A 27,396-nucleotide genomic window follows, 5' to 3' on the forward strand; every position below is an offset into this window, starting at 1 on the left:
GGACTGACGGAAGCTACATATTTGTATTCGATTAGCTTCAGAGGGCCTTTATTAACCCCGAATTACTTTTATAACGGATGGATGGACTTTTTTAGGCATCAAATTTTGGGCTGCCATTTACTGCCATTATAAAGCTTGGAAGAGCCAGGACATTTTTTAATATAACTCCGATTGTATTTGTCTGAAATAAAAAATGTCATATACACCTATGATGGCTTGAGGATGAGGGATAATTCATGGGATAATTTTCATTTTTGAGTGAACTATCCCTTTAAGAAACAATTTGCAATATTGTACTAATATCGTTTTTGTTTAATGTCTGAATGTACATTTTCTGCTTTGTTTAATATAAAAAGGCAGGACAAGCACATATTTTAGAATGGCACGTTATGAGATCCTTTCAAACACCTACAACAAAGGTGTCATACAGAGATGTTTTAATGCACGACTCTCATAATCGTGTCGCTGGCGGATTGCAGGCAATTGAGTCATGAGTAGATTGTTGTTTAGTGGATAAAGTCCTTGCTAGTGCCTGAAATTGTGTTTACTGACTCATCTCCGTAAAATTACCATTTACCGTTACCATCCTCAGCCGGACAGGATAGCTCTCTGGGTCTGGCCCGTGAGAGGTGGAATTTTTCCCACTTGCTCACTTTATAGTAATAAATGGGGAGTCTTTGAAGAATGGTGTGGACGGAGTCTTTTCAATGCTCAGTGAGGGACATATGTTTTCTCCAGGATCTGTTGGATAAAGGGAAGGCTTTTTCTACATTGAAGGTATATAGCAGCCATTTCTGCTTGTCATGTTGGTTTTGGTGACAAGACGGCAGGTCAGCACCCTTTAATAAGTCGTTTTATGAAAGGGGCATGGCGTAAGAGGCCAGTGACCAGGGAGATTGTCCCGTTGTGGGATTTGTCTATGGTTTTAGAGGCCCTTTCTCAACACCCTTTTGAGCCGTTAGAAGGCATAGGGTTGAAGTTACTCTCTTAAGACACTGCTGTTAGCGCTGGTGACAGCTAAGCGTGTGAGCGACTTGCAGGCCCTGTCTATCAGCCCGTCCTATTTGCAGTTTTCTCCAGGGCTCACAAAGGTTTCCTTTCGCCCTAACCCTGCTTTTGTACCTAAAGTGGTGGACTCCTCTTATAGATGTCCAACTACAGAACTTACAGCTTTCCACCCTCCTCCGTTCTCTTCTCCAGAGGATAAGAGATTGAATTCTTTATGTCCAGTATGGGCGCTTCATAGGAACGTGGAAAGGACAGCAGGTTTCAGAAAGAATGACCAGCTGTTTGCGTCTTGGGCTACTCCTCACAAAGGGAAGCCGTTGTCATGTCATGTATATAAATGCAGAGGTTATCAACCTCCTGAGGGCTTAAGGGCCCACTCAACTAGGGGCATGGCTACTTCATGGGCCTTACTTAAAGGGATAGTTCACCCAAAAATGAAAATTAGCCCATAATTTACTCACCCTCAAGTCATCCTAGGTGTATATGACATTCTTCTTTCAGACGAATAAAATCTGAGGTATATTACTAAAGCCCAGGCTAATCCAAGCATCAGAACTGGATTCATAGTTGCTCTGTTTCTGAAGTCCATAAAAAGTGCATCTGCCCATCAAATAACGTGCTCCACGCGGCTCTGGGGTGTTAATATAGGCCTTCTGAAGCGAATCGATGCGTTTGTGTAAGAAAAATATCCATATTTAAAACTTTATCAAGTAAACTTTCCCTGTTCAATTTATGGAAAAATTGTTGAAAGTTCCCCTGCCGATCGAAAGACTAACGCGACCAGGTAGGCTCGTCATGACGTCACGTACGCATCTTGAGTTTCACTGTCAACATTCAACACTTTTCCAAGGAAATCCATCGGCTGGAACTCTACTTGATAAAGTTTTAAATATGAATATTTTTCTTACACAAACGTGCCGATTCACTTCAGAAGGTCTTTATTAACACCCCAGAGCCGCGTGGAGCACATTATTTGACGGACAGATGCACTTTTTATGGACTTCAAAAACAGAGCAACTATTAATCCAGTTCTGATTCTTGGATTAGCCTGGACTTTTGTAATATACCTCAGATTGTATTCATCTGAAAGAAGAATGTCATATACACATAGGATGACTTGAGGGTAAGTAAATTGTGGGCTAATTTTCATTTTTGGGTGAACTATCCCTTTAAGAAACATTTTGCAATATTGTACTAATATCGTTTTTGTTTAATGTCTGAATGTACATTTTCTGCTTTGTTTAATATAAGGGAGTTTCTGTTCAGGAGATATGTGCGGCAGCAAGGTGGGCTACTCCCCACACTTTTGTGCGGTTTTATAGACTAGATGTGTCTGAACCATCCTAAGCTCATGCAGTGCTAGGAGAAAGGATGTCGGGACCCATATGATTAGGCATAGTGTACATTGTGCAATCCAGGAGTGGTCTATATCTCCCATAAGTGAAACACAGAGTGAAGTTAGAAAAAGAACGATGGGTTAATTAACGTAATCCCGGGTTCTTTGATAATAGAGTAAGGTGTTTCCCCAACACTTCCCTCCTTGCACAGGAACGTGAAGAAATCTCTCTATAATGACTTTGATCTCGACCTGTCTGTCAAGGAGCTTCCGTAGTTGGTCATGCCCAAAGCGTAGTATCAGTGAAACTGGCCTTTATTCATAAAAAGATGCCATTGAACAAATATTTAAAATGTTTTTTCTACATTAATTTGGTGATTTACTGTGAAATTTTTACATTATAAAATATATTCAAAACGTGTTTTAAACAGAAAAATGTGTGAATAATCTTTTTTTAATCGATTGACAGCACTAAAAGAAAGTTTACAGTAAAAATGTATTCTGCATACCCACTATCTATCTACCTTTTGTATTTATTGCATTGAATATTGTATGTTCAGGGATGACAGACTGATAAGCAGACATGCTATTTATGACTGGATGTAACTTTTGATACTTTGCGGTAAAAGTGTCTCTCCTATTGATTTTTGTCCTATCAGTGTGGCTCTCCTGAAAAAAATAGCAAAGACCACGGTTTTAGTACTTGAAGTGGGTTAGTGCAGTTCAGTAAATCAAGAACTGCACTAACTCATTAGACCAATGAAAACCAACCAGTGTTTTTATCATTTCACCTCACACAGTCAGATTCAATTCAGTCTAAGTTCACAACACCGCTATAACATTCATTTGGTAGCAGCACATCACCATTTAATGACTAAATTTCAGGAAACACTGTCCGACTATTTTGATCAAAAAGGACCTAAGGCCCACTAGGGGGCCTCAGCAAACTTCAAATGGGGCTGCAAAATGCCTTAAAAGGACATAAATGTATAATTTATTAATACAATTTTAAAGTAATCTATCTATAATCTAAATTAAAATGCTTAACATCAAGATTTAACGGAAATCATATTTTCTCTCCTTTGTTGTTTCTATTCAAGATAATAAAAGTCCTTGATATTTCTGGAATGACAAAATGAATTGTGGTTAATTAAATACATAAATACTCCCAGGTTGTGGCATATTTGAAACTTGAAAAAGTGTGAACTGTTCAAGATAATGTACATTTTTGTACTATGTCTATTTATGTGCGCTCCACATCCAGTGACAATCAATCAAGCATTGCGCCATAACTAAGCTCGAAGCATATCATAAATACATTAACAATTACTGACAGGGCAATTTGTATAAACAGCTATTAAGTAATTATTGATGTAAACAAAGCTCTAACTTCCCTGCGGCCTGGAGTCAAAGTCTTCCGTTACCTGCAGGAGGAAACTATTTACCCCCACCACTCCCTCGCCGTGGTCGACTGCAGTTTCCAGCACTCTGTGTCATGATTCTTTAAGAATTGTACGTTTCATTACTTACTGAACCATTATGCCCTGTTAAATGTGTACAGATGCTTCCGCTAGCTGTGTAACAGACTGAATAAGTGCACTGCACTCTAGAAACTGCTGTGCTTGCTCCAAACTAGTAAGAAACTAATGAACAAAAATGTTCTTTTAAACAATACTAGTGCAGCAAATAGAATAACTAAGGGGGTACGCAGTCAGAAGATTTCTAAAGCATCTGTGGCCGTTACAAAGCGAGTGTTTTCAGTGTGTGTATATACCTTAGCCAGGTTTGTCGGATGTGGGCTGGGTAAATGGTGTAGGGAACCCTCAAGTTGTGGCAGAAAAGAGTCAGACAAATGAGAGCATGATCGATGCCGCTCTGCCGAACACACACATAGACCAGTGGAGCTTTCTACAACACACACACACACACACACAAAATTAGAGGACACTTCAGCGCAGGGAGAAATAAAGTTCAGCGCTGAGTGCGCACTTGAAAATGAACCTGTAAATGAACTGTTTTAGTACTTCAGAAAATAGCACTAGATTGTGTTTCTAGACCCTTTGTACCAACTGTGCTATATTTTCTAAACCGGTTCTTATTTAACATCAAAATTGAGACCCAAGAGCACAGGTTAAAGGTCACAATAGTCCTAATACAGCAAACACAGCATTGCTCATCTTAACTCTGATCAAGTAGTCTACCAATAATTTTCCACCCTAAAAATGATGCATGTATGCATACCTAGACTTGAAATGTCTTAAACACAATCTGTGGGGGGTTTTTTTGTGAGCAATCAGTTAGATAAAATTAAAGGTACATCTCAGTGTCTTTGACCATCACGACACCAGCATTACGGAGCTTTGATAATTGATGTTCCGGAAAGAACAGCTGAACGTCAGTTCACAAGTTAGCACACACACACACACACATACATATACCGTTGCAAGAAAAAGCAGTAAAACTTCAGAAAAATCCTCCGTCCTGCTGGAAAACTGAAGAATTTGCAGGAGCTGAAGGGGAGTTTGAACTGCTCAGGACAAACAAGGGGCAACCATCACAAAACAAAAAAACAACAGTGGATCATCCAGGTAACGACACAGTATTAAGAATCGATGGTTCATAAACTTTTGAACTGAGTAATTTTAATAAATTCTACCATTTGTTTGTCTTGTGGGCTATATGTAAACATTTTTTTATTTAAAATATCGTATTAAGGACAGTACTAAATAAAAAATATCATGGATTTTTGTATGATCTCATATTTTGTTACAATTATTCACATTTTCTGCAAATGGTTCATGTATATGTATATATAGTTTTACCCCTAAGAAACATTATTTAAAAAGGTTTAAAATCATCTTCACTCACATGAGATAGGGACTCAGCCTAAAAATAAATATTTTATAAATATATATTTATACTTAAAACAAGGCAACAATGCTGATAATGAATAGGATTTATTTTCAATATATGTACTGAATTCTTTCAAACTGTGTTTTTGTGGAGTTAAACTGAGTGGTGCAGAAATGTATCAGTGCCATTCAGGTGGGCGGCAAGCATCGGATCTGCAGGTGAGCTCAATATTTTCAGGAGTCATGCACATGGACTGAGGCCAAAAGAAATGATTTCTGGTTGTGTTGTAGAATGCATGCTTAATTGGGTATAGAATCAGACACTAGATGAGGTCTAATCGGTTCTCTGATGTTCTCTTTTATATTGCACTTTCACCAAATGAAAGAATCACACAATCGAATGCTACAAAAAGCTTTCAAAGTGTGCTTTTACTTCCATTTAAAGGATTATGTGTGACCAAAAGCCTGAGGTGGAAAACCTGACTGCAATAAAAATAAATGTGTAAACAGGATAAATAGAGCAATAGGTTGAGAGTGAGAGAAAGAGAGAGGCACACACAAAAAGAGCATTTTGATATAGAGAGCAGCCTTCAGCTTCATATATTTAAATCGCAATATCATACAGCGAAATCGAGAATAACTGAGTTTGGGTCAGAAAAACACTGCAAAATGTAAAAAAAAGAGAAACTTGAAGAGAAATAGTGGTGAAAAGAAAAGCAGTAAAGGCTAATGAGATATAGGAAGAATGAAAGAATGCAATGCATGAAGCACAGGAAGGAAAGGGGTGAAGAAATAGAACCCAAATTCCAGAAAAGTAGGGACATTTTGTAGGATGTAATAAAATAAAAAATCTGTTATTTGTTGATTCTCTTTCAACTTTATTTAACTGACAAAAAATTCCAATGTTTTCACTAACCAACCTAATTGAATTATGCAAATATAAACACATTTTGATTTTGATGTTTGATTGTTGCAACACACTCCACAAAAGTTGGCATCTTTAGAACTGTGTCACATCACCTTTCCTTTTAATTAACCTTTTTACCCATTTTAGGAATTGAGGATACTAATTGCTGCAGTTTTGCAAGTGGAATTTTTGCCCAATCTCACCTGATTTAAGACATCTGCTCAACAGTCTGCGGTTGTCATGGTCTCATTCTCCTTTTCATGATGAGCCATACATTTTCAATAAGAGACAGATCTGGACTGCAGACAGGCAGTCAAGCACATTCATTGTAGGTTGTTGAGTTCCTACGAAACCACTCTATTGTAGCGCATGCAAAGTGAGGACTGGAATTGTCTTGCTACCCAGGAAGGATGTCATCTTGAAGTCTCTGTACAATCCCAGTATACGCCTCCACGTCAATGGTACCTTCACACATATGCAAGTCAACCATGCCGCTTGCACTGATGCCCCCCCTAACATGATTTGCCTTCTCACCTGTCGCTGATAAAGTCTGGATGGTCTCTTTCGTCTCCAGGACTCAATGTCCGTTCTTCCCAAAAACAAGCTGAAACACCACATATTTCCCACTGTCTTTTGAACCATGTGAGATGAGCTCGGGCCCAGAGAACCAGCATTTCTCTGCATTAAACAGATGTATGGTTTTCTCCTTGTGTAACAGAGATTTGAGTTGCATTTTTTGATGCAGCAGTAGACTAAGCGACAACGTTTTTCCAAAGTACTCCAAGAGTCACTGTGGCTATATTTAACAGAGCAGCATGACATTTCTCATGCAATGCCATCTGAGGGCTCAAAGGTCATGCACATTCAACAGAAGTTTCCTTGCCCTACACGGACTGAGGCCACATCCACACAAAGCCAGAGCTTTTCCCTAAAAAAAATTCTGTAAACATGACGTTGTCTCAAGAAATATATGTGTGCACGAAACCACTGTAATTCTGCCACAGAGATACACTAAAATGCGAATGCAGTAGGGCTGTAACGATTTGACCAAAAATAAAAACCTTGATTAATTGAACATTTGACCTCGATTACGATTAATGAACGATTATTTTTCATATTAAGGTTTTTGAGTAAGTTCACTGATAAGGTTTTTACTGTAAATATTTTCTACTATTAAAGGTGGAATTTTTTTTTCTAATGAAAAAGTGCATTTCTTTGAGATTTTAAAACACTTGAAGGAAACGGTTCACTTTTAGCAGTTATTCTTCATGGGGCAGATTTCTGTTTGTTGTACATCAGATACAGATAAATTAACACAGTAGGCCTACATTACATTTATTTGAATGCATTAATGAGAGAGTGATTGTGTGTGAATTACTCATACCGTCTCTATTCATTATGAAGCTGTGGTTTGTAGGCTACTTAATACCTACTTTAAAGGTATTAAAATATATGCCTATAACGGTTGATTTTTTTGCGCTACTCTCTGCGCGCTTCTGTCTGAGTGCTCTTTTGTCAAAATATATCAGGCATTAGTTCAACATAATACACATCTGATGGTCGAAAACTGGCAGGGCTTAAACCACATACAAATGAAAAGCTTTATGAGGACGCAGGTGAAAGAGGTCTGCCTTCAGGGCGCGCGCGTGTTGTCAGAGATGCGACACGGCTCGGCTCTCTGTGTCACAGAAAAAAGCTGAGCACTGAACGGATACATTGTCCGTATTGTTGTTTTTGAATAGTGCACAATCGCTTTAAATGTTAAAATTGGCAAGCCTTTAAACGCATGTACTTGACAAACTTTATGAGCACGAAAGTGAAAGCGGTCTGGCTTCGGGGCTTGCGCGCGCCGTCTGTGTGTGTGGGTGTGGCAGCGCGTAGGCTATAAGAACGGCAATTAACTTGCCTGTATAAACTGTGTAAAATATGCAGTTACTATAGTGATTCTGGGCATCTATAAACATAGATAACTGCTCCTGCATCTCTCTGTGTGTCTGCAAACTGCACTTGATGTGACTGACGGGGCGGAGTCACGTGACTAAAACTGAAATAACCGACATGGGAAAAATACGTCGGTTAGAGGTTCTGAACGTCGATTTCGGTTATTTTTCAATTAATCGTACAGCCCTAGAATGCAGTGTCTAGTCTCGCATAGCCAGACCTTCAGACCGACAGCAGAAGGTCTAGTTTCTATCACAGCTTTCATTGGTCAAGGACAGCCCAAGAGGACGTTTGACTTACATGTAACACAACCAAACAGTTCATTTTGTTCCACGTCATGTTTAGGGGCGTGAAAATATAAAGTCGATGTCCCTGCAACAACAGTGCATTGAATTATTCATTCAAGAACGTTGTGCAAGTTTACTGCAACAATGGAGGCGTGAACTTCACATACTTTTGACAATCTAGTGTTTAGTTGATCCTGGTAAGCGCTCATTGTCACAGTTGTAAACACGACGGCGTTCTTCTTCCATGAGCTTCACATGCATTTGTTTCCAGGTGGACCTTTAAAGAACGCAACACATATGTCTCGCGGACATCCTGTAGAATTCAACCAATCAGATGACGACTTCGAAACTCTTCAAGTGTTTCCAGATAAGTGTCCCATATGCATCAGACGTTCAACCAACGGTCTGTGGGCGTGACATCTGAGATTGCGGTGTCTGACTAGGGCCGAGCCGTGGGGTGATGACATCATCGTTTCACAAAATATACAGATTGGCTGTACACACAAAAGGGTGCCATCTTCAGATTTATCCATTTTGGGACCGGTTTCATTTTTTTTTGCAGTTTCAGGCTCCCAAAACACCGGATACGTCTAGACCAGGGGTGTCCAAACTCGGTCCTGGAGGGCCACTGTCCTGCAGGGTTTAGCTCCAACTTGCCTCAACACCTGTCTGGAAGTTTCTAGTATGCCTAATAAGACCTTGATTAGCTTGTACAGGTGTGTTTAATTGGGGTTGGAGCTAAACTCTGCAGGACAGTGGCCCTCCAGGAGTCGGATTGGACACCCCTGGTCTAGACGAAGCTCTGATAAAATACAACATTTTACCCGTATACAGCTAAACGCGCCTGTGTACGTGGCCTGAGATTTCTCTGGATTCATTTAATCTTTTCACAATATTATGTATTCTAGATGCTGAAAGACCTACACACTTGCATTGAGAAATTACATTTTTGAATTGTTTGACAATTCTCTCATAATATTTGGTACAAAGTGGTGACCAATGACTCATCTTTGCTTGCAAAGACTGAGATTCTCCTTTTATACCCAAACACGACACCCTCATCTATTACCAGTTAACCTGCTTATTGTGGACTGTTTCAAAACCGTTTTAACTTGGATATTTTGTGATATTTCCACGTTTATTTTGCCTCTGTCCCAACTTTTTTGGAGTGTGTTGCAGACATCAAATCAAAATTTGCTTATATTTACAAAGCACAATTAAGTTGGAAATATTAGAAATCTTTTCTTTGTACTTTTATCAGTTAAATAAACATTAAACAGAATTAACAAATCACAGGTTGTCAATTTTTTTTTTTACATTTTACAAAATGTCCCAACTTTTCTGGAATTGGGGTTGTAAAGGCTAGATATATTACCAGTCGTGTGGCACGGTGTAAAGCTGCCAGCTGGTTGAGGTTGATCTGTACATTGCAGAACATTAAACTGAAGAACTTCAGCAGCATCCAGCTCACCATCCTGAAAGAGAGATTGGGGAGACCTTGATTTAAAAAGATTAAAATGTCTATCTGCAGAGGGACAGTTGACAGTTATTAAGAATGTCATGCTGCCCTTCATTAAAAGCTATAATATGTTTTAACTTCTTTGGAATCATATAGAGCAGCTTTCATGACCTCATATTAATTAAAATGCTACATGGAATATCTGAGCTTTTAAAAATTCATGTCACACTGCAGAAGATGTTTGAAATGCTGAAAAATACCTAATGAGTACAAATGAGTTCACACGGCCAATGCCCCACGTTTGCTTATATGATTAGTGACCAAGAAATGCATGGGGTTAAAAATGTCTTCATTTGACAATTCTTTAAACTTTTCAAAATCCAAAAATTTTATTTTAAATCTCAGCTTTTCAATGTGGACTTTTGCAACCTACCAGGAGTTATTTTTTCCCCTCAAACATTAAGCAGCTCCGAATGAATGAATTGCAGAAGGATGAAAGTGATTTTCTTTTTAGAATGAGAATTACGTTCAGACCTGAGTAGGCTGGGAGAGATGAAAGTCTGTGTGAGGGCCAGAAGTCTGCTTAAATAACCTCTGACCTCAGGCATCACCAGTTCCATCACCTTGGTCTCATCTGGGGAACATGCCGTAACCAGAGCCTGCCTCACTCTGGATAAAAAAACAAAACAAAAAACACACACAGAGTCACAGGACAACAGGCCGCAGAGAAAACAAAGAGGATATTGTGTGATGGATCATCACATAAATACCACGCAAACACACCGCTTATGCCTGAAGTAAAAAACACACCAATGCTGTTTGGGACTATAAAAGGTTATTTAAATGTTCGGGCCCAAATTAGGTTAGCTGGATGGAGGGAGGGTGTGGTAGCAGGGTTGGATCAAGGTGAGAAGCAAAAAGAAAAGTTAGCTTGGTATATGTGGCATACGCTTAACAGCAACATTAAAATGAATGCATTCCAATAGGGGTGGGACACAATTGTCCAATAGTGCTCTCAGGGTTACCACTCTTTCATGAACACCAGATTCAAGGACTTTTTAAAACACCTTCTATTTTAAATCAAGCACAATAAATACGATAACGGTGGGTGTGTTCCTGCCAATCTGGACAGTATATCAAAGACCTACGTACACTGTGTCTATCATGACTGCAGTAATGCTAAAGCATACACTGACAACTAAAATAAAATTTTAGGGGCATGTGACTTTTTAAAATTCAATGAAGAAAGAGGCTGGTAGGGCGTACAAGAGAGGGAGCGAGTTTTAACGAGAGATACAGTTTGCGGCTCTCTTATTCCTGCTTTTAACATTTATTTCACTGGTTTTAGTTTTCTTTTTTATGAATCATTACTTAATTAAAACATCAAAATATAGAGATGATATTGTATACATGAATTAAATGAAAAGATATGGAGTTAAAGGGTTAGTTCACCCCAAAATGAAAATTCTGTCATTAATTACTTACCCTCATGTCGTTCGACACCCGTAAGACCTCCGTTCATCTTCGGAACAGAAATGAAGATATTTTAGTTGAAATCTGATGGCTCTGAAAGGCCTCCATTAGCACAATGGCACGGTTCACTCTCAAGACCCTTAAAAGGTACTAAAGACGTCGTTACAAAGTCCATCTCACTACAGTGGTTCTACAATAACTTTATAAATCGGCGAGAATATTTTTTGTGCACAAAAAAGCCCTAAATAACGACTTACATAGTGATGACGATTTCAAAACAAGGCATCATGAAGCGTTATGAATCAATGAGCCGAATCATGATTCGGATCGCGTGTCAAACCGCCAAACTGCTGAAATTTGGCGATTCAAACCGCTGATTCGACTCACTGATTCATAACGCTTCGAAGCTTCATGATGCCTTGTTTTGAAATCGTCATCACTATGTAAGTCGTTATTTAGGGTTTTTTTGCGCACAAAAACTATTCTCGCCGATTTATAAAGTTATTTTAGAACCACTGTAGTGAGATGGACTTTGTAACGACGTCTTTAGTACCTTTTAAGGGTCTTGAGAGTGAACCGTGCCATTGTGCTAATGGAGGCCTTTCAGAGCCATCAGATTTCAACTAAAATATCTTCATTTCTGTTCCGAAGATGAACGGAGGTCTTACGGGTGTCGAACGACATGAGGGTAAGTAATTAATGACAGAATTTTCTTTTTTGGGTGAACTAACCCTTTAATTGCTAGGCATTAAAATATGATTAATAATTTAATAATTACCTGTACATGGTAAATTTTTTTAAATATATTGTAAGACCTTTTAAGACCTTTTTAAGACCTGCACAGGGTGAGATCCGTGTTCATAGAAACATCCTAAATCATAAAAAAATATTTTCAACAAGAATGGAGTTCAAAAGCTCCACGTGTGCTTATTATACAGAGCTGCCTGCACGGCATCACGATCCATTCACTCATGAAGCATTATTTCAGGTTTTTCCTGCTTCCTCCCCAATCAGTAGCGCTGTTTTGTTCTGGCTTTGGCAGCGCATAAAGGCCAATATTTGTAATAGCACCATGCTACTCTAACAAAATCTAGTTCATGCTTAATTCAAACACTTTCAAGGACCTATGTTTGTTTTCAAGTTCTTTCCAGTCCATGTGTCTGAAATGTAAGGACTTTCAAGTACTTTCAAGAAGCGTGGGAACCCTGTGCTCTGTTGAACTGTTTTTGAATGCAAGAATGCATCTTATGTAAATGCTCCTATCAGCAACGCATCCAGTAAGGGTCAGGTGACTGTAACTGTATACAGGGCAACCCACCGACCTTTCAAATTAGGGTCCGTCTCTTTTTCGAGTCTCCAGAAAGAGAGCTTTCACCAAATGTACTTTTAGGGCTGTCAAAGTTAAAATATTCACAAAAGATATTACCTTTATTTAACATTTTCTACCACGTTGCTCGTTCTTTTTTCTGGGTTAAGAAGGTTCAGAAAGGTGATTAAAATGGTGACATACAAATGAGTTCACATGGTCAATGCTCTAAGTTTGAGAGAGTGTTTATGGACGAGACTTTGATGCACACTTCTTGTACTGTGTATTCAGTACTCTTATGGTGATTTTCTGGAGTGAAAACAGACGCTTCATTTTGTGTGAGGTACAATAAACAAAAAAAAAGTTTTGGCCAACATTCGGACAGAGTCCTCTACAACAGGCTTGTACAAATAGTGGATGAAAACTAGATGACAACATAAGTTATAACCGTAATTAAATTAAACTATACCTGTTCTATTCTCCATGCAGCATTTATTCTCTGGCTCTGTAGGCATCATTGTCCGACTCCGTTTCGAACTGAACACCGCTACTGACTTTCTGAGCGTGAGATTGTCCTGACACCCGAGCATGAGCTCTTGAAGCTCCGCCATCTTCTTGAAAGCAGGCCAGAGGCACAAGATCATTTGTGATGATCTGTGGGGTATTTTGAGCTAAAACTTCACATATAACCTCTGGGGACATCAGGGACTTATTTTATATCTTGTAAAAAGGAGCATATTAGGTATGCATTTGCATCTGTTCGATTTTATTTAAAGGGGACCCATTATGCCCTTTTTTACAAGATGTAAAATAAGTCTCTGATGTCCCCAGATTGTATGTGAAGTTCACAGATCATATTTTTACAGCATGTTAAAGGCAAAAACGTACTGTTTTTGTGTGTATCCCGATTAAAAGCAAATTAGCTGGTGCCTCCAGTCCCCTTTCAAAAAGAGAGAGGAGCTTCAAGAGATTGTGCTATGGTGTCAGGAAAATTGCATCTCACGGAATGAAAATGTCAGAACAGAAACAGTAGCGGTGTTCAGTTCGAACTGGAGTCGGACATTAATGCCTATAGAGCCAGAGAATAAATGCTGCATAGAGACAGAACAGGTATAGTTTTGTTTAATTATGGTTATAACTTATTTGAAATCTTGCTTTTGTATGCTGCAGCCTGCTGTGGCTTGGTGATACTCAAGTAAGGTAAATAGAAACACCGGTAATGATGGTCTCAGCAGAAGGGCCTTACATGTTTGAGCCGAACTCAGACCCCGAATCGGTGACAACAGGAGACAACCTACCACCTCCTCAAACACACTTACAACAGGATGTTTCAGAACGGTAATGTTTTTTTTTTTTTGGGGGGGGTTAGGGTTAGGAACACGTTAACGTTGCATAACCGTTTACAAACTATAATTTCAGATTATGCTGGCATGGCTCCATAAATGTAAAAACAAGCAGATAGAGCAACCATTGACTACCATAGTAGGGGGAAAATACTATGGTAGTCAATGGTTGCTCTATCTGCTTTGTTATAAACATTCTTCAAAATATCTTCTTTTGGGTTCAGCAGAACAAAGAAACTCATACAGGTTTGGAACAACTTGATGGTGAGTAAATGATGACAATTTTCATTTTTGGGTAAACTATCCCTTTAATGTTGTTCGGAAGCCTGTGCAACAATGTAGTTTCCTGACAGCCATCGACTGAACAGCGTTTTCTCAACATATTTCTGTGTTGTTGTTGCTCAGCAATGGCATGGATGCGATGTCTGGGGTTTTGGCAAAAGGAGGGTGGCATGGATGCGATGGGCTGTGCTCAGGGTGGTGAATGAAGGTGGTGACTGAGTAGTTCTGACATCACATTTTTACGGAAGTCACAATGGCTCATGAAAAGGCACAGTTACTTTATGCAGGCTGTGTGCATTTGACAATGGATTGACTGTTTTGAAACGTATATGGTAGTTACATAGCTCCTAGACCTCAGTTATCATGAAAAAAGCCAGCAAATTTCAGTTTTGACAATATGGGACCTTTAAATAACTTATTTAAAAAATGCATTTGTTCAAATTCTTGAGAATCAAGTGTCAAATGTGAAAATTCAATTTAACCCGTTATTCATCAATTTTATCTGTTTGGTTATAAATATATGCTATTTAAATACAAAAATCCAAATATTAGGCCTAAATATTTTTTTTTCAATGTTAGAAAGGTCCCGCGCAAAGGGAATCGTTTGATATTCTCTGGAGTCTATAAGGTTGAAAACCCCTGTACTGGTCGGTATTGAAAATATGTAGGCTTTCACATCTCTGCATGCGAGCTAATGTAATGTCAGATTAAGTGTCTATCAATCTTCTATATTAACAGAGGAAAAAGACATCTGAATTAAATCTCAATGGGAGCCTCGCGGGAGTGCCTCTCAATCCTCAAATGCTTTGCGCATCCTTTCTCTCTCTCTCTCTAGCTACACGTGGCATGTCATCTAATCAGTGAAGAGTGCTCGAGCGAGCCGCACCTCTCGCTGCCGTGGACTCTATGCCGTCGGTCTCCAACAGGGCTGGGGTGAACTTCACGACCCCAGACAAACAGCAAACAGCACACTCTCCTTACTAACCAGCCACGGTACCTGAAAACACACACACACAACACTCAAGTACGCCCGCTCTCTTTTACCTGATTAGCAAAATAAAAAGGAGCCCTTGTGTAAATGGATATTGTCTCACTCACCTTGAGACAATGAAAACAATCACGGACCAATCAGCAATAGGTGAATACATCATATTCTCAGCATAATCAAGCACCAAAATGTTAATTAGCTCAACCAATGAAAGAGCAGGCTCTGATTTGGGCCTATTAATTCAAGACAAATTAAACGCTTCATCAGGATTTGCAGAGCTCGGCTTCTGACACTTTCTAAAGTGAGGGGTGATTGAAAAGAAGACAAACTGGGTACTCACTGAGTCAGTCGCTGTGTGTTTTGATGCAGGAGAGCCAAATCCCATTTATTTGGCCTAATAAAGTGTTTTCTAGGAAGTTAGAAACACCAATTCATGAGAACCCTCTTTCTTTTCAGGGAAACAATGACTGCATCACCACACATCAGGATGTATCAGCAACAGTTTAACCCTCTGTAGTCTGAGCTGTTTTGTGGCCCTTTAGAAGTTGACATGCTCTGACATTTGTGCATATCAGGGCGATTTTATGATCAATTGAAATACATTCTTACATACAGTTCCTTTAGGCTCACTGAAGACAAGTAAATTAGTGAAATAAATTAGTAAAATATGAACAAAGAAACTAATTACAAGCAATTGGATAAAAAACTACAATAGAGCAAAGACGCAACTGAATTAGACCTACCTGAAAAACTTCCAAGCACTAGAAAGGCTTATATAAAAATACTACATAAACTGTATAAAGTTATACAATGTACAAAAACACTGCATAGTCTTCACTGTATAAATTAATTAAATATACATTTAAATTAAAGTTACAAAAGCGATTCAGTCAAGCGCAATGAGAATGTCTGACTAAAATTACAGAAAGCAGTAGATTTATTAGGCTCCTGTCACTAAGACAAAATGCACTAATTTAATATAGCCTACTGATTCACATGTGCTCTCTCAACTGTTTATGTTCACGTAATTTATGTTCAAGGATATTCGCAAAGATGGGTATATCGCCCACCCCTACAGTCATTGTAGTTTGACAAGGAAGGCATAATGGCGGTTCTTCACCATTTAATAAAAAGCAATTTGTAAGTCTTGTATGACCTAAACTATGTCTAGTAAAAAAAATATTTAATTAGTAAAAAAAATATTTAAAAAAAAAACTCTTATACTAGAATTTATTTCATGTAACTTATTTCCGTGGCATCCATGCCATTTCATTCTGCCACGTTATTAATATAAGATTTTATTACTGGTCTGAGATCAGAGGGTGTAATCTGACACTGAAATATTCAAGTTGAGAGCCTCCTTTGCAGTGGTGTCTGCTTTCTCATTCCCAGATAAACCAATATGACCTGGAACCCAGCAGAAAAAGATACTGAAGTTTTTCTTGCCTACAAGATCTACTTTAGCTAATATACTTATAATTATGGGATGATCAGTCTTTATAGATTCAAGTGCCTGAAGGCAGGAATTTGAGTCGGTGAAGATTAAGAAATATAATCCTTGACCAGTTTCTGTATTTTCCACAGCCAGGAGTAAAGAATGAGCTTCAGCTGAAAATATAGAACTTTGTCCTCGGATTCGCATGCCATGATATTGGTCTCTAATTATTGCCGCTGCCAAAACACGATTATCTGCTTTGGATCCATCTGTGAATAGAGGTGTATGGAGAGGAAAATTACATTTTAACTAAAAATGTCTTTCAATATTCATGAGGGTGTTGTTGTCTTTTTTGTGTTGACTCAGGGTTGATAAAACATTTTGGCCTTTTCAGATCCCAGTCAAAAATAGAGCAAAAATTAGTCAAGATGTCCAAATTAAAGTTCAGGTTCTCCAAGTAAGGCTTCATCCTCATTCCAAAACGTCTAATATACCCAGGTCTGGCTTAATATGAATCAGTAGGAAGGCTGGATTACTTTTAGTCTTAGATTACTTAGTTTGCTTTTAGTTTGACAGTGAGTGTGAAGGTTTTTTTGGAGTTTGGTTCTGGAGATTTTCTGAACAGGAGAGGTCCTAAAAGCTCATAAGACCAGACGCATCCCTTGATAATAGGATCCAGCATTCATATGTTAGTTTTCCTTGCTGTGCCATATAGAATGTTTCCATAATCTAAACGGGATCTGACTACTCTGAAGTACAATGAAATCTCCACCCACTCCACTCCATTTTGATTTTGACAGATATGAGGATCTATAAGCTTAACTATACAATTTATTTTGATGCTGAAAAGAGTAAATAAAATGCTTTCCTGGGGAACCCCTACTTCTTAAATATGTGGTTTTGATAGGTTAGTACTAACTTGAAAACTGAAACATCTATTTGATAAAAAGTTAGAAAACAATACAGGCAAGTTACCTCAGGTCCAATTTCATACAGATCTTTAAGGATACCATATCGCATATAAGTGGTATCATAAGCCTTTGTCAGGTCAAAGAAAACAGCTACAGCATGTTATTTTTTGATAAAGGTATCCCGTAAAAATTACTCCATTCTAAGATGATCTAAAGTACTTTTACCTCTTCTATAACCACACCGATATTCATTAACAGTGGGGAGAACAAGTATTTGATACACTGTCGTTTTTGCAGGTTTGCCCACTTACAAAGCATGTAGAGGTCTGTAATTTTTATCATAGGTACACTTCAACTGCGAGTGACGGAATCTAAAACAAAAATAAAAAAATAAAAAAATCACATTTGTATGATTTTTAAGTAATTAATTTGCATTTTATTGCATGACATAAGTATTTGATACATCAGAAAAGCAGAACTTAAAGGGATAGTTCACCCAAAAATGAAAATTCTGTCATCATTTACTCACCCTCAAGTTGTTCCAAACCTGTATGAGTTTCTTTTTTTTCTGCTGAACACAAAAGAAGATATTTTGAAAAATTTTTGTAACCAAGCTAGGGCTGGGAGATATATCGCATGACATTGTTAGGCGCATCTCGTCAGTAAAGCCGGTTCCTTGATTAGTAGTAAATCGCCATCGCAGGCGATACGTCCGTGATAATTAATGCGATATGGCTCAGCTTGTCAGTGAACTACGGCTCTGTGTAGTAAATGCCGCTCTATCTGAAAGCAGGTGATGGCGATTTACTACTAATCAAGGAACCGGCTTTACTGACGAGATGCGCCTAACAATGTCATGCGATATATCGCCCAGCCCTAAACCAAGCAGATAGAGCAACCATTGACTACCATAGTAGGGGGAAAAATACTATGGTAGTCAATGGTTGCTCTATCTGCTTTTTTACAAACATTCTTCTAAATATCTTCTTTTGTGTTTAGCAGAAAAAAGAAACTAATACAGGTTTGGAACAACTTGATGGTGAGTAAATTATGACAGAATTTTCATTTTTGGGTGAACCATCCCTTTAATATTTGGTACAGAAACTCAATAGTAGGCTTTCTGGGATGGTCCTTAAACGGTTCAGATCATATTTAGAAGGGAGAGGTTATTATGTGAGTATAGGTGAGTATGCAGTATCAGTCTGAATGGACATCCATGACATGTGGAGTCCCACAAGGCTTAATTCTTGTGCCACTCCTATTCAACCTCTATATGCTCCCACTGAGCCAAATAATGAGAAATTATTACAATATTAACTGTAATACTGAACTGTAAAATAGACAGTAAACTAAGTGCTGTCCTGTAAAACCTTAAATGTTGCTACCGTATTTTTTTTTATGGTAAAGTTCTGGCAACCACAGCTGCCAGGTTTTTTACTGTAAATTTTACGAGGATTTTTTTTTACAGTGTGCTTGAACTTTATTTTATGTTTCAATTTAACCTTGTTTTTTTTGGGTTACAATTTTATTTCTGAAGAAAAAAAAGGTGGGACAAACCATAGTGGTTGGGCTGGCTCTGTGGTAATGTAGCGTGGTTGAGAAGTTTCTGGAAGAGAAATTGGGATCACGTGGGTAAATGCATCGCAGTTAAGAAGTTTCTGGAAGTTAAAATGAGATCACGTGGGTAAATGCAGCGCAGTTAAGAAGTTTATGGAAGAGAAATTGAGATCACATGGGTAAATGCATCGCAGTTAAGAAGTTTCTGGAAGAGAAATTGAAACTGCGTGGATGATAAATCGGAGCATGGACTGAAATAGTCCAGCTCTGCCTGGCCGTTTTTTGGTGAAAGATCGGATCACGTTTGACAAATTATTTAGGCGCTCAAAGATATCCACAGAGAAAGAGACAACCAGTATGGGGAAGTCCCAGAGCAAGTGCGGAAATTAATTAAATACATAAATTAATCTGAAATGTTTTACCATATGAGAAGTTTATCTACTCTTTGAATTCCTTTTATAACTTTTTAAATGTTTTAATTGTGTGATTATTTTAATTCCCTTTTCTGTGTAAAGCACTTTGAATTACCATAGTGTATAAAATGTGTTCTATAAATAAACGTGCCTTGCCTTACTAGATGTTGAGTTAATTATTAATTACTATTGTGTCCATGCTTAACTAATGCATAATTGTGAACAAGCCAATCATTAATTACAAGTTTGTTTATGCTTAACTAATGCATAATTCTGGACCCTTAAAATGTAAAGTTAATCATTAATTACTAGTGTTCATGCTTAACTAATGCATAATTGTGAACAAGTTAATCATTAATTAATGCTTAACTAATGCATTATTCTGCACCCTTAAAATAAAGTGTTACCAAAGTTCTTAGTTAAGAGTTTCCTCTTAAAACTCTGATTTTATATCAGAGGTAGTACTGGCTGCAGATAAAGTCCTAATTTTTGGTGATTTTAATATCCATGTAGATAATGAAAAAGATGCATTGGGATTGGCATTTAGAGACATTCTAAACTCTATTGGCGTTAGGCACGTGTCAGGACCCACTCATTGTCGTAATCATACTTTAGACCTAATATTAATCACATGGAATAAATATTGATGCCGTTGAAATTATGCAGCAATGTGATGACATCTCAAATCATTATCTAGTATTGTGCATACTTAATTTAGCCAAGGCTGTAAAGCCATCCCCTTGTTACAAATGAGGGAGGTATACCAGGAGTTCCCGGTTGTCTGGAACACAGGGGCGTGGTAACCCAGCTCATCAGGGAAGCAAGAGAAGGCAGAGGGGACCTGGCTGTACTGTGGCTGGACCTCACCAATGCCTATGGCTCAATACCCCACAAGCTGGTGGAGGTCGCAATGGAGAAACACCATGAACTGCAAGTTCAGCTCTAGAGTCTCCAATGGCCAGCTAATATCTGATTGCAGTGGTGGAATGTAACAAGTACAAATACTTTACTTGACTTAAGTACATTTTTCACGTATCTGTACTTTACTTAAGTAGAATCAATAGCGCATACTTTTCACTTTTACTTCGTTACATTTTGCAGCAATTATACTTTCTACTCCACTACATTTCTACAACGTTTCATTACATTTTCTGATCAGTTTCAGGGCTCGACATTAAAGGGGTGGTAAACCACGATTTCACTATTCTAACTTAAGCTAGCGTGTAATGTTGCTGCTTTAGCATAAACAACATCTGCAAAGTTACAACGTTCAAAGTTTAAAGCAAAGGGAGATATTTGCTTTTAAAGAAATCCATTTCTAAGAACTACAGCAAACGGCCAGTAGGCGACTACACACATTCCTCCAGGGTTGGTGACATCACCAGGCTCAATATTTACATAAACCCCTCCTCAGAGAATATTAAATAGGGGGGGGGGGGGGGGGGCATTTTGTATCGCGACGCTGTTGTGGTATAGTTAGGCTGGAGTGTTGTTGCCGCGATGCCGAGGAAACGCTGTTATATTCATCCGGATTGCAGGTCAGGGGTACTTGCTTTTTCCGCCTTCATAGGGACGGGGGTGCGTTGCAGAGCGTTTAACATACAACATGTTATATGCACGTGTGTATGAGACAGAAGGGAACAGGCACGTGCGGGGCTCCCGCAGCACATCTCACGGAGGAAAACTTTCACAATGTTCGCGAGTTCAACACCGGATTTGCACAACGTCAGCTGCATAAGACAAACACTGCCAGTGTGTGAATGCACGACGCGCGCGGGGCTCCCTCCCGCAGCAGTTTTTCACGGAGGAAAACTTTCACAATGTTTGCGAGTTCAACACCGGATTTGCACAACGTCAGCTGCATAAGACAAACACTGCCAGTGTGTGAATGCACGACGCGCGCGGGGCTCCCTCCCGCAGCACATTTCACGGAGGAAAACTTTCACAATGTTCGCGAGTTCAATGCAGGATATGCACAACGGCTTGACCTGAAAGCTGGATTTACAAACAGAAGCTGTTTACGGGCCACAACCTGTAAGTCTGATTTATTTTTCATCGATGTGTTTTCCTGTAATAGGTTGTAGCAAGGAAGTAAACAGATGACAACACTGTTCTGCAAACCAGTCAGTTGTTAACTGCTTATTCATACTTAACGTTATCCGACGAACACCTATCGTTACAAACACTAACGTTAAAATCTCAACAGCGAACTTGGCATTAGTGTAAATGATTCTTTGATTAGAGCTTTTATGTATTATTTATCTACAGGCATGCTAAACATGGTTCTGTGTGTGATTTGGCTACTATAGTAAAGCCAGTGTTTAGTGTTTTGGGTTAATAGTTCTTGCGACAGATATTTGGCTATAATCGTTCTAAAAATACAAAAGTAACAGTGCCATTCAGTAGCGATCACTATAGATCCGCAGTCTTTACTCATTAGGACTGAACAGGTTCTGCTCGATCATCTTCACTAATGTCTGGGTCTGATTCGGGCTCAGATTGGTGTGGTTTTATTGACGCCATCGTTTCTAATACTGACCAAAGCACAGTCTACCGTAAGGTAAAGGGCGTGACGTTTCCGACAAACGTACACTGCGGTTAGCGAATCACAACACACTGGGCCAGCTAACCAATCTGAGCCCATTGCGTATTTTTGAGGGACTGGCTTCATACAACCCGGAAAGCATCAGACCGTTTTACAAGGAGGGACAGAGCAGTGTAGAATAAAGGTCAAATATATGAAAAATAAGGCAATTTTTTTAAAAACGAAGCATGAACACATGTTACAGTGCACCCCACAAACACAATCAAGCCTTCAAAACAATGTGTTTTACCACCCCTTTAATGCTTGTCCAGGACAAATGGATTTTTTGAAGGGGCAAGTGAAAGAGAATTTTACATGCCCGACCAGACAAGCTGATTAAAACATCAATAACAACAAATGAACTAGGGAATCACCAATATGCAAGAATGATTCTGCATTCATTTAGTGTAAGTGGTGATCGATAGTGGATAATACATAATGTAATGAACTGACAGTAACTGCGCTGTTGAGGCTCGCGCAGCCTCATGAGGAGAAATGGAAACAAAGAATCAAACAGAAAGTATGACAATATTAGCCCGGTTCTGTCAACACTACACTGGCTCCCTATTAAACATTGTATACATTTTAAAATCTTGCTAATTACTTACAAAGAACTAAATGGTTTAGCTCCCCAGTACTTGAGCGAGCTCTTAACACATTATACTCCCTCATGTCTATTGCGGTCTCAAAATTCTGGCTAGTTGATAATACCTAGAATATCAAAATCAATTGCTGGCGGTCGATCCTTTTCCTATTTAGCACCTTAACTTTTATACAGTCTTCCAAGCATTGTTAGGAAGCAGACTAAAACCACATCTCTTTACTATGGCATACACATAGAACATTATCAATTTGTATTATTTAAATTAGTTAAATGATTCTGTGATCGGGAACACTTTCCTTAACACTTTCCATAACACAACTTTTATACTCGTTACATGATAAAAAGAATGGCATCTATGCTAATGTTAGTCTCTCTGTTTATCCCGAGGTTTACTGTAGTCTGCCGGATCCAGAGGAGATCCTAGACATGACCACAACGCAGCCCTGAAGTGTCGACAGAGACAGTGTCAACTAGACTCTCCCCTGTTAAGGCCTCCTTTCCTTGACTTCCCCTCTGTATAAATAAAAACACATATGCACTCATACATATTCAAAAGCGCTTGCCTATAGGCTAAACACGCAATGCATGCGTATATGCCGTCGCCATTTTCCCAGATTCCCCTTTTTTGTGGTTTGCACAGTGATGGTGGTGGTATAGTTTAAAGGGGCTATATGCAACTTTTCCCCCAAAATAAACGTAACAATAGCCTTTTTATTTTACCATTTATGACTCAAACATCTCCTGATGAGCATACTGACACCTTGTCCGCTCACAGTGGGTGCACCTATAAGCCTGTATCCTATTTTTCCTATTTTCTGGCGGGTCGTCTTTTCCCGCGCTGTCTGCGGATGTGACGTCACCACCGCTGCGAGAGCGAGCAGAAAATGAGAGCAGTTCTGTTTTTTTTGGCCACAGGTGTCAGTCGCGAGTTTAAATTTCAGAAAAACGCATATAGCCCCTTTAAAAACTATTGCAAAACCTATTTCATGGTTTGCGCTCTCCGGCCACCAGGTGCTGTTGCCGTGCGGATGGGCGTCCAGATTGTGGTATATCTCCTGTTCTCCAGATAGTATTAAAAATTTGGAGAAAGAGTAATAATACAGCATGGAGTAGATGCTTCAGAAAACTCAGTTAATCCCATCAGGACCAACTAAAGTATTATGGGAGCATTAAAGAGCACTTGAGAGCTGTTCTATATTGAAAATTGATTATACGGTTCCATGTTATTTGAGGAGAAGTCCAGATATTTATGCTCTTGGTGTGTTCGTATTGTTTTAAAAGGTCAGCAAGCCTTTAGGTTGACCCTGTTCTAATAAGGTGTAAAAAGACTGCTAACAGTACATATTTGCTATTTTTTGTTTTGTCCTTAAAAAAGACTCTCAATGTTTAATATGTTGTATTTGTGATCCACCTCCTTTGTTGTGCAATCTTTCAAATTATTTCCCAGATCATTTTGGTTGGTGTGTTTGCAGTTAAACTTCATAAAAAAACATCTGTCTAGTGTTATTAACAACTCTGTGTGCTTACAACTTTGTTGGATGTTTATTAAAAATTATTTCTGCTTTTTTCCGTATTTCAATAACCCTTTTATCGTTGAACCATGGGTTAGACCTACGAGCTTTGATTATGAGCTCTGTGCTGCACATTTTACGGAGGTCTGCAGTTCCCACTTTAAAAGCAGAAGCTTTTGTTTATGGGCCACAACCTATAAGTATGTTTTATTCTTTGTTGTGTGTTCCATGAATAGATTCTATCATTATTTTTTTTGCTGTTGCAAGGACGTAAACAAAGGCAAATGCTGTTTGGCTCCGCTAGCCAGTTACCTAATTGCTAATTCAAATTTATCTGACAAACACCTACAAACTTCTTTTTAATCCCACTAGTGAACTTTGAACGTTGGTGTTTGTTGGCGTTTAAGTGATCAGAGGAAATGCAGGCACGCTAAACATGGTTCTGTGTTTGATATGGCCACTGTAATAAATTCATGATTAGTCTTTGTAATGGTCTCATTGTTCTGGCGACAGATATTTGGCTACATCCGTTGTATTAAGACAAAACTAACAGTGCTATACAGTCAGTAGCGATCACTATAGATCCAGTCTGTAATCAAATAATCCCTTCGAGAACTGTAGTAACATTTGTTAGAATGATTATATGAAAAAAGGCTACAAGGCAATCATGTATTATGCTGTACTAAAGCTTTAAGAAGGCTAAAGCCATATATCAAACGCTAAAATTAGCAGCATTTACAAATAACAGTGTATCTACAAAGTATGAGACAACTACAAAAAAATTAAAACGTACCATTTTGAAACATCTTGTAACAGCTGTTCTTGCACAGGTTCTGATCAATCCTCTTCACTAAATTTCTCTGGGTCTGATTTGGGATCAAATTGATAAGGCAATATTGACGCCATTGTTTATTACAGTACACCTGAGTATATGCAACTACCCGTAATGGTACGGGGCATGACGTTTCCGGACAACGAGCACTAGGCAGTTAGCGAATCACAACTTACAGGGCTAGCTAACCAATCTGAGCCCATTGCTTATTTCTGAGGGAGGGCAGCTATCTGGCCGTTTTTACAAGAACGGACACAGCAGTCAGTGTAGAATAAAGGTAAAATATGTGAAAAATAAAGGTTTTTTTTTTTTACTAAGCATGAACCCATGTTACAGTGCACCCCATAAACACAATCAAGCCTTCGAAAAAAAGCTGATCAACCACTCCTTTAATGTCAGTATATGTTCCACGTCCCGGGTGCAAGTATTTTAACAATCATTGAGGCAGCACAAATAATTTTTACTAATGAAAGTATATCGTCAAGTATTTTGCCCTTCATTTTTGTGCAGTTTTCTCCCCATAATGGACTACGTCTATTAAAATCTCCCTTAAGAATGAAAGGGGGTGGCAATTAATCAAGCTTGTTTAAATCTTAAAGTGTCACAGATACATCAGAATATATAGGTATATACAGCACTGGAAAAAAAAAGAAAAGAAATCACAGCTAAATTAGCAGTTTCTCTGGATTTATTATTTATATGTATCCGTTTGAGTAAAATTAACATTGTTGATTTATTCTACAAACTACAGACATAATTTCTTCCAAATGTCAAATAAAATGTTTAATTTAGAGCACGTATTTGCAGAAAATGAAGACTAGTCAAAATAATGAGCAAAATGCTCAATGCTCAAGTTTTCAGACCTCGAATAATGTAAAGAAAACAAGTTTACATTCATTCTTAACGACACAATATTATGTTTTAACTTAAAGAGCTCAGAAATAAATTTTTGGTGGAATATGCCTGATTTCCAAATCATAGCTTTCATGAGTCTTGGCATGCTTGGAATTTGGTTGGAAAACTTTATGCCACTCCTGGTGAAACAATTCTAGCACCTTGGCTTTATTTAATGGTTCATTCCAGTTAGGGTTAGGGTTTTAAGTGGGGTTCAGGCCTGGAGATTGTGATTGCCATGTCAGGGTCTTGATCTGGTGGTCCTCCATCCACACCTTGATTGGCCTGGCTGTGTGGATTGGAGCATTGTCCTGTGAGGAAAAAACAATCCTTCGAGTTGAGGAACATTGTCAGAGCAGATAAACTTGTACATGGCTTGAGTTATGCATGTTTCGCAAAGATGTATCTGGCCGATTCTAGCCTTACTGAAGAACCACCAGATAATCACCAATCCTCCACCCAATTACATAGTGGGTGCGAGAGACTGTGGGTTGTAAGCATCTCCAGGTCTCTGTCTAACCATTAGAGGACCAGGTGTTGGGCAAAGCTGAAAACTGGACTCATCAGAGAAGATCAGAATCAGGCAGATCGGTCTTCACAAAGACGGATCTGCCTGATTCTGATCTTCTCTGATGAGTCCAGTTTTAAGCTTTGTACAAGGTTATCCTGGAAGAAAAAACATGCTTCCTACTGCTCTGAAGTTCCCCAACTCAAAGGATTTTCCCCATGCAGGACAATGCTCCAATCCACACAGACAGGCCAATCAAAGTTTGCATGGAGGACTACCAGATCAAGACCCTGTCATGGCCATCACAATCTCCAGACCTGAACCCCACTGAAGACTTCTGGAATGTAAGCAAGACGAAGATGGATGGTCCAGTGGCAAGTTATCCAACAGCAATGTGATAGGGAGCATGCCAAGATGCATTAAAGCTGTGAAATCAGGGTTATTCCAAATATTGATTTCTGAACTCTTTCTAATTAGGGGCCAAGCACCGAAGGTGCGAAGCCCCTCTTGTAATCGTTAGATTTCTTATTATTATTATTCCGCCATGGAAGTCTATGGCAGCCCATAGAACCGTTTGCGGGAAATTTGGTACACTGATAGAGGTCATTACCAATAGTACCCACACCAATTTTGGAGTCTCTAAATCAATCTCTCTAGCGCCACCACCTGTCCAAAGTTTGACTTATGTTTTTGCTAATAACTTTTGAACCATAAGGGCTAGAAACAAAATCTTTTTTTATTTCGATTCATTGGTTCAAGCCAATTCGATCGCACCCTATGACGTCATTTCCGTCATTACAATGTTCCCGCCATTTTGAATTAACCGAAAACCAACTTTTTCGAACTCGTCCTAGGCCGTTGGTCCTATTTTCACGAAAATTGAACCAGATCATCTCCAGACAGGGTTGACAAAAAAACATGGAATTCAAGTTGATTCGTTAAATCGTTTTTGATAAACACGCAAA

General features: G+C 38.8%; 1 protein-coding gene across 1 annotated transcript in view; it reads right to left on the reverse strand.

The window, feature by feature from the left end:
* gpat2 (glycerol-3-phosphate acyltransferase 2, mitochondrial) overlaps nt 1-27,396 on the reverse strand; it is a gene marked incomplete at its 5' end in the record, with an annotated part of 162,044 nt that overhangs the window by 35,962 nt on the left and 98,686 nt on the right. Inside the window, 4 exons of the mRNA XM_079826318.1 lie at nt 4,119-4,252; nt 9,707-9,806; nt 10,325-10,459; nt 15,081-15,191. Of these exons, the coding sequence (XP_079682444.1) occupies nt 4,119-4,252; nt 9,707-9,806; nt 10,325-10,459; nt 15,081-15,191 (480 nt within the window). The remainder of the gene's footprint in view (nt 1-4,118; nt 4,253-9,706; nt 9,807-10,324; nt 10,460-15,080; nt 15,192-27,396) is intronic.

The sequence above is a fragment of the Gobio gobio genome, assembly GCF_949357685.1.
Source record: "Gobio gobio genome assembly, chromosome: 10".
NCBI classification, from domain to species: Eukaryota; Metazoa; Chordata; class Actinopteri; order Cypriniformes; family Gobionidae; genus Gobio; species Gobio gobio.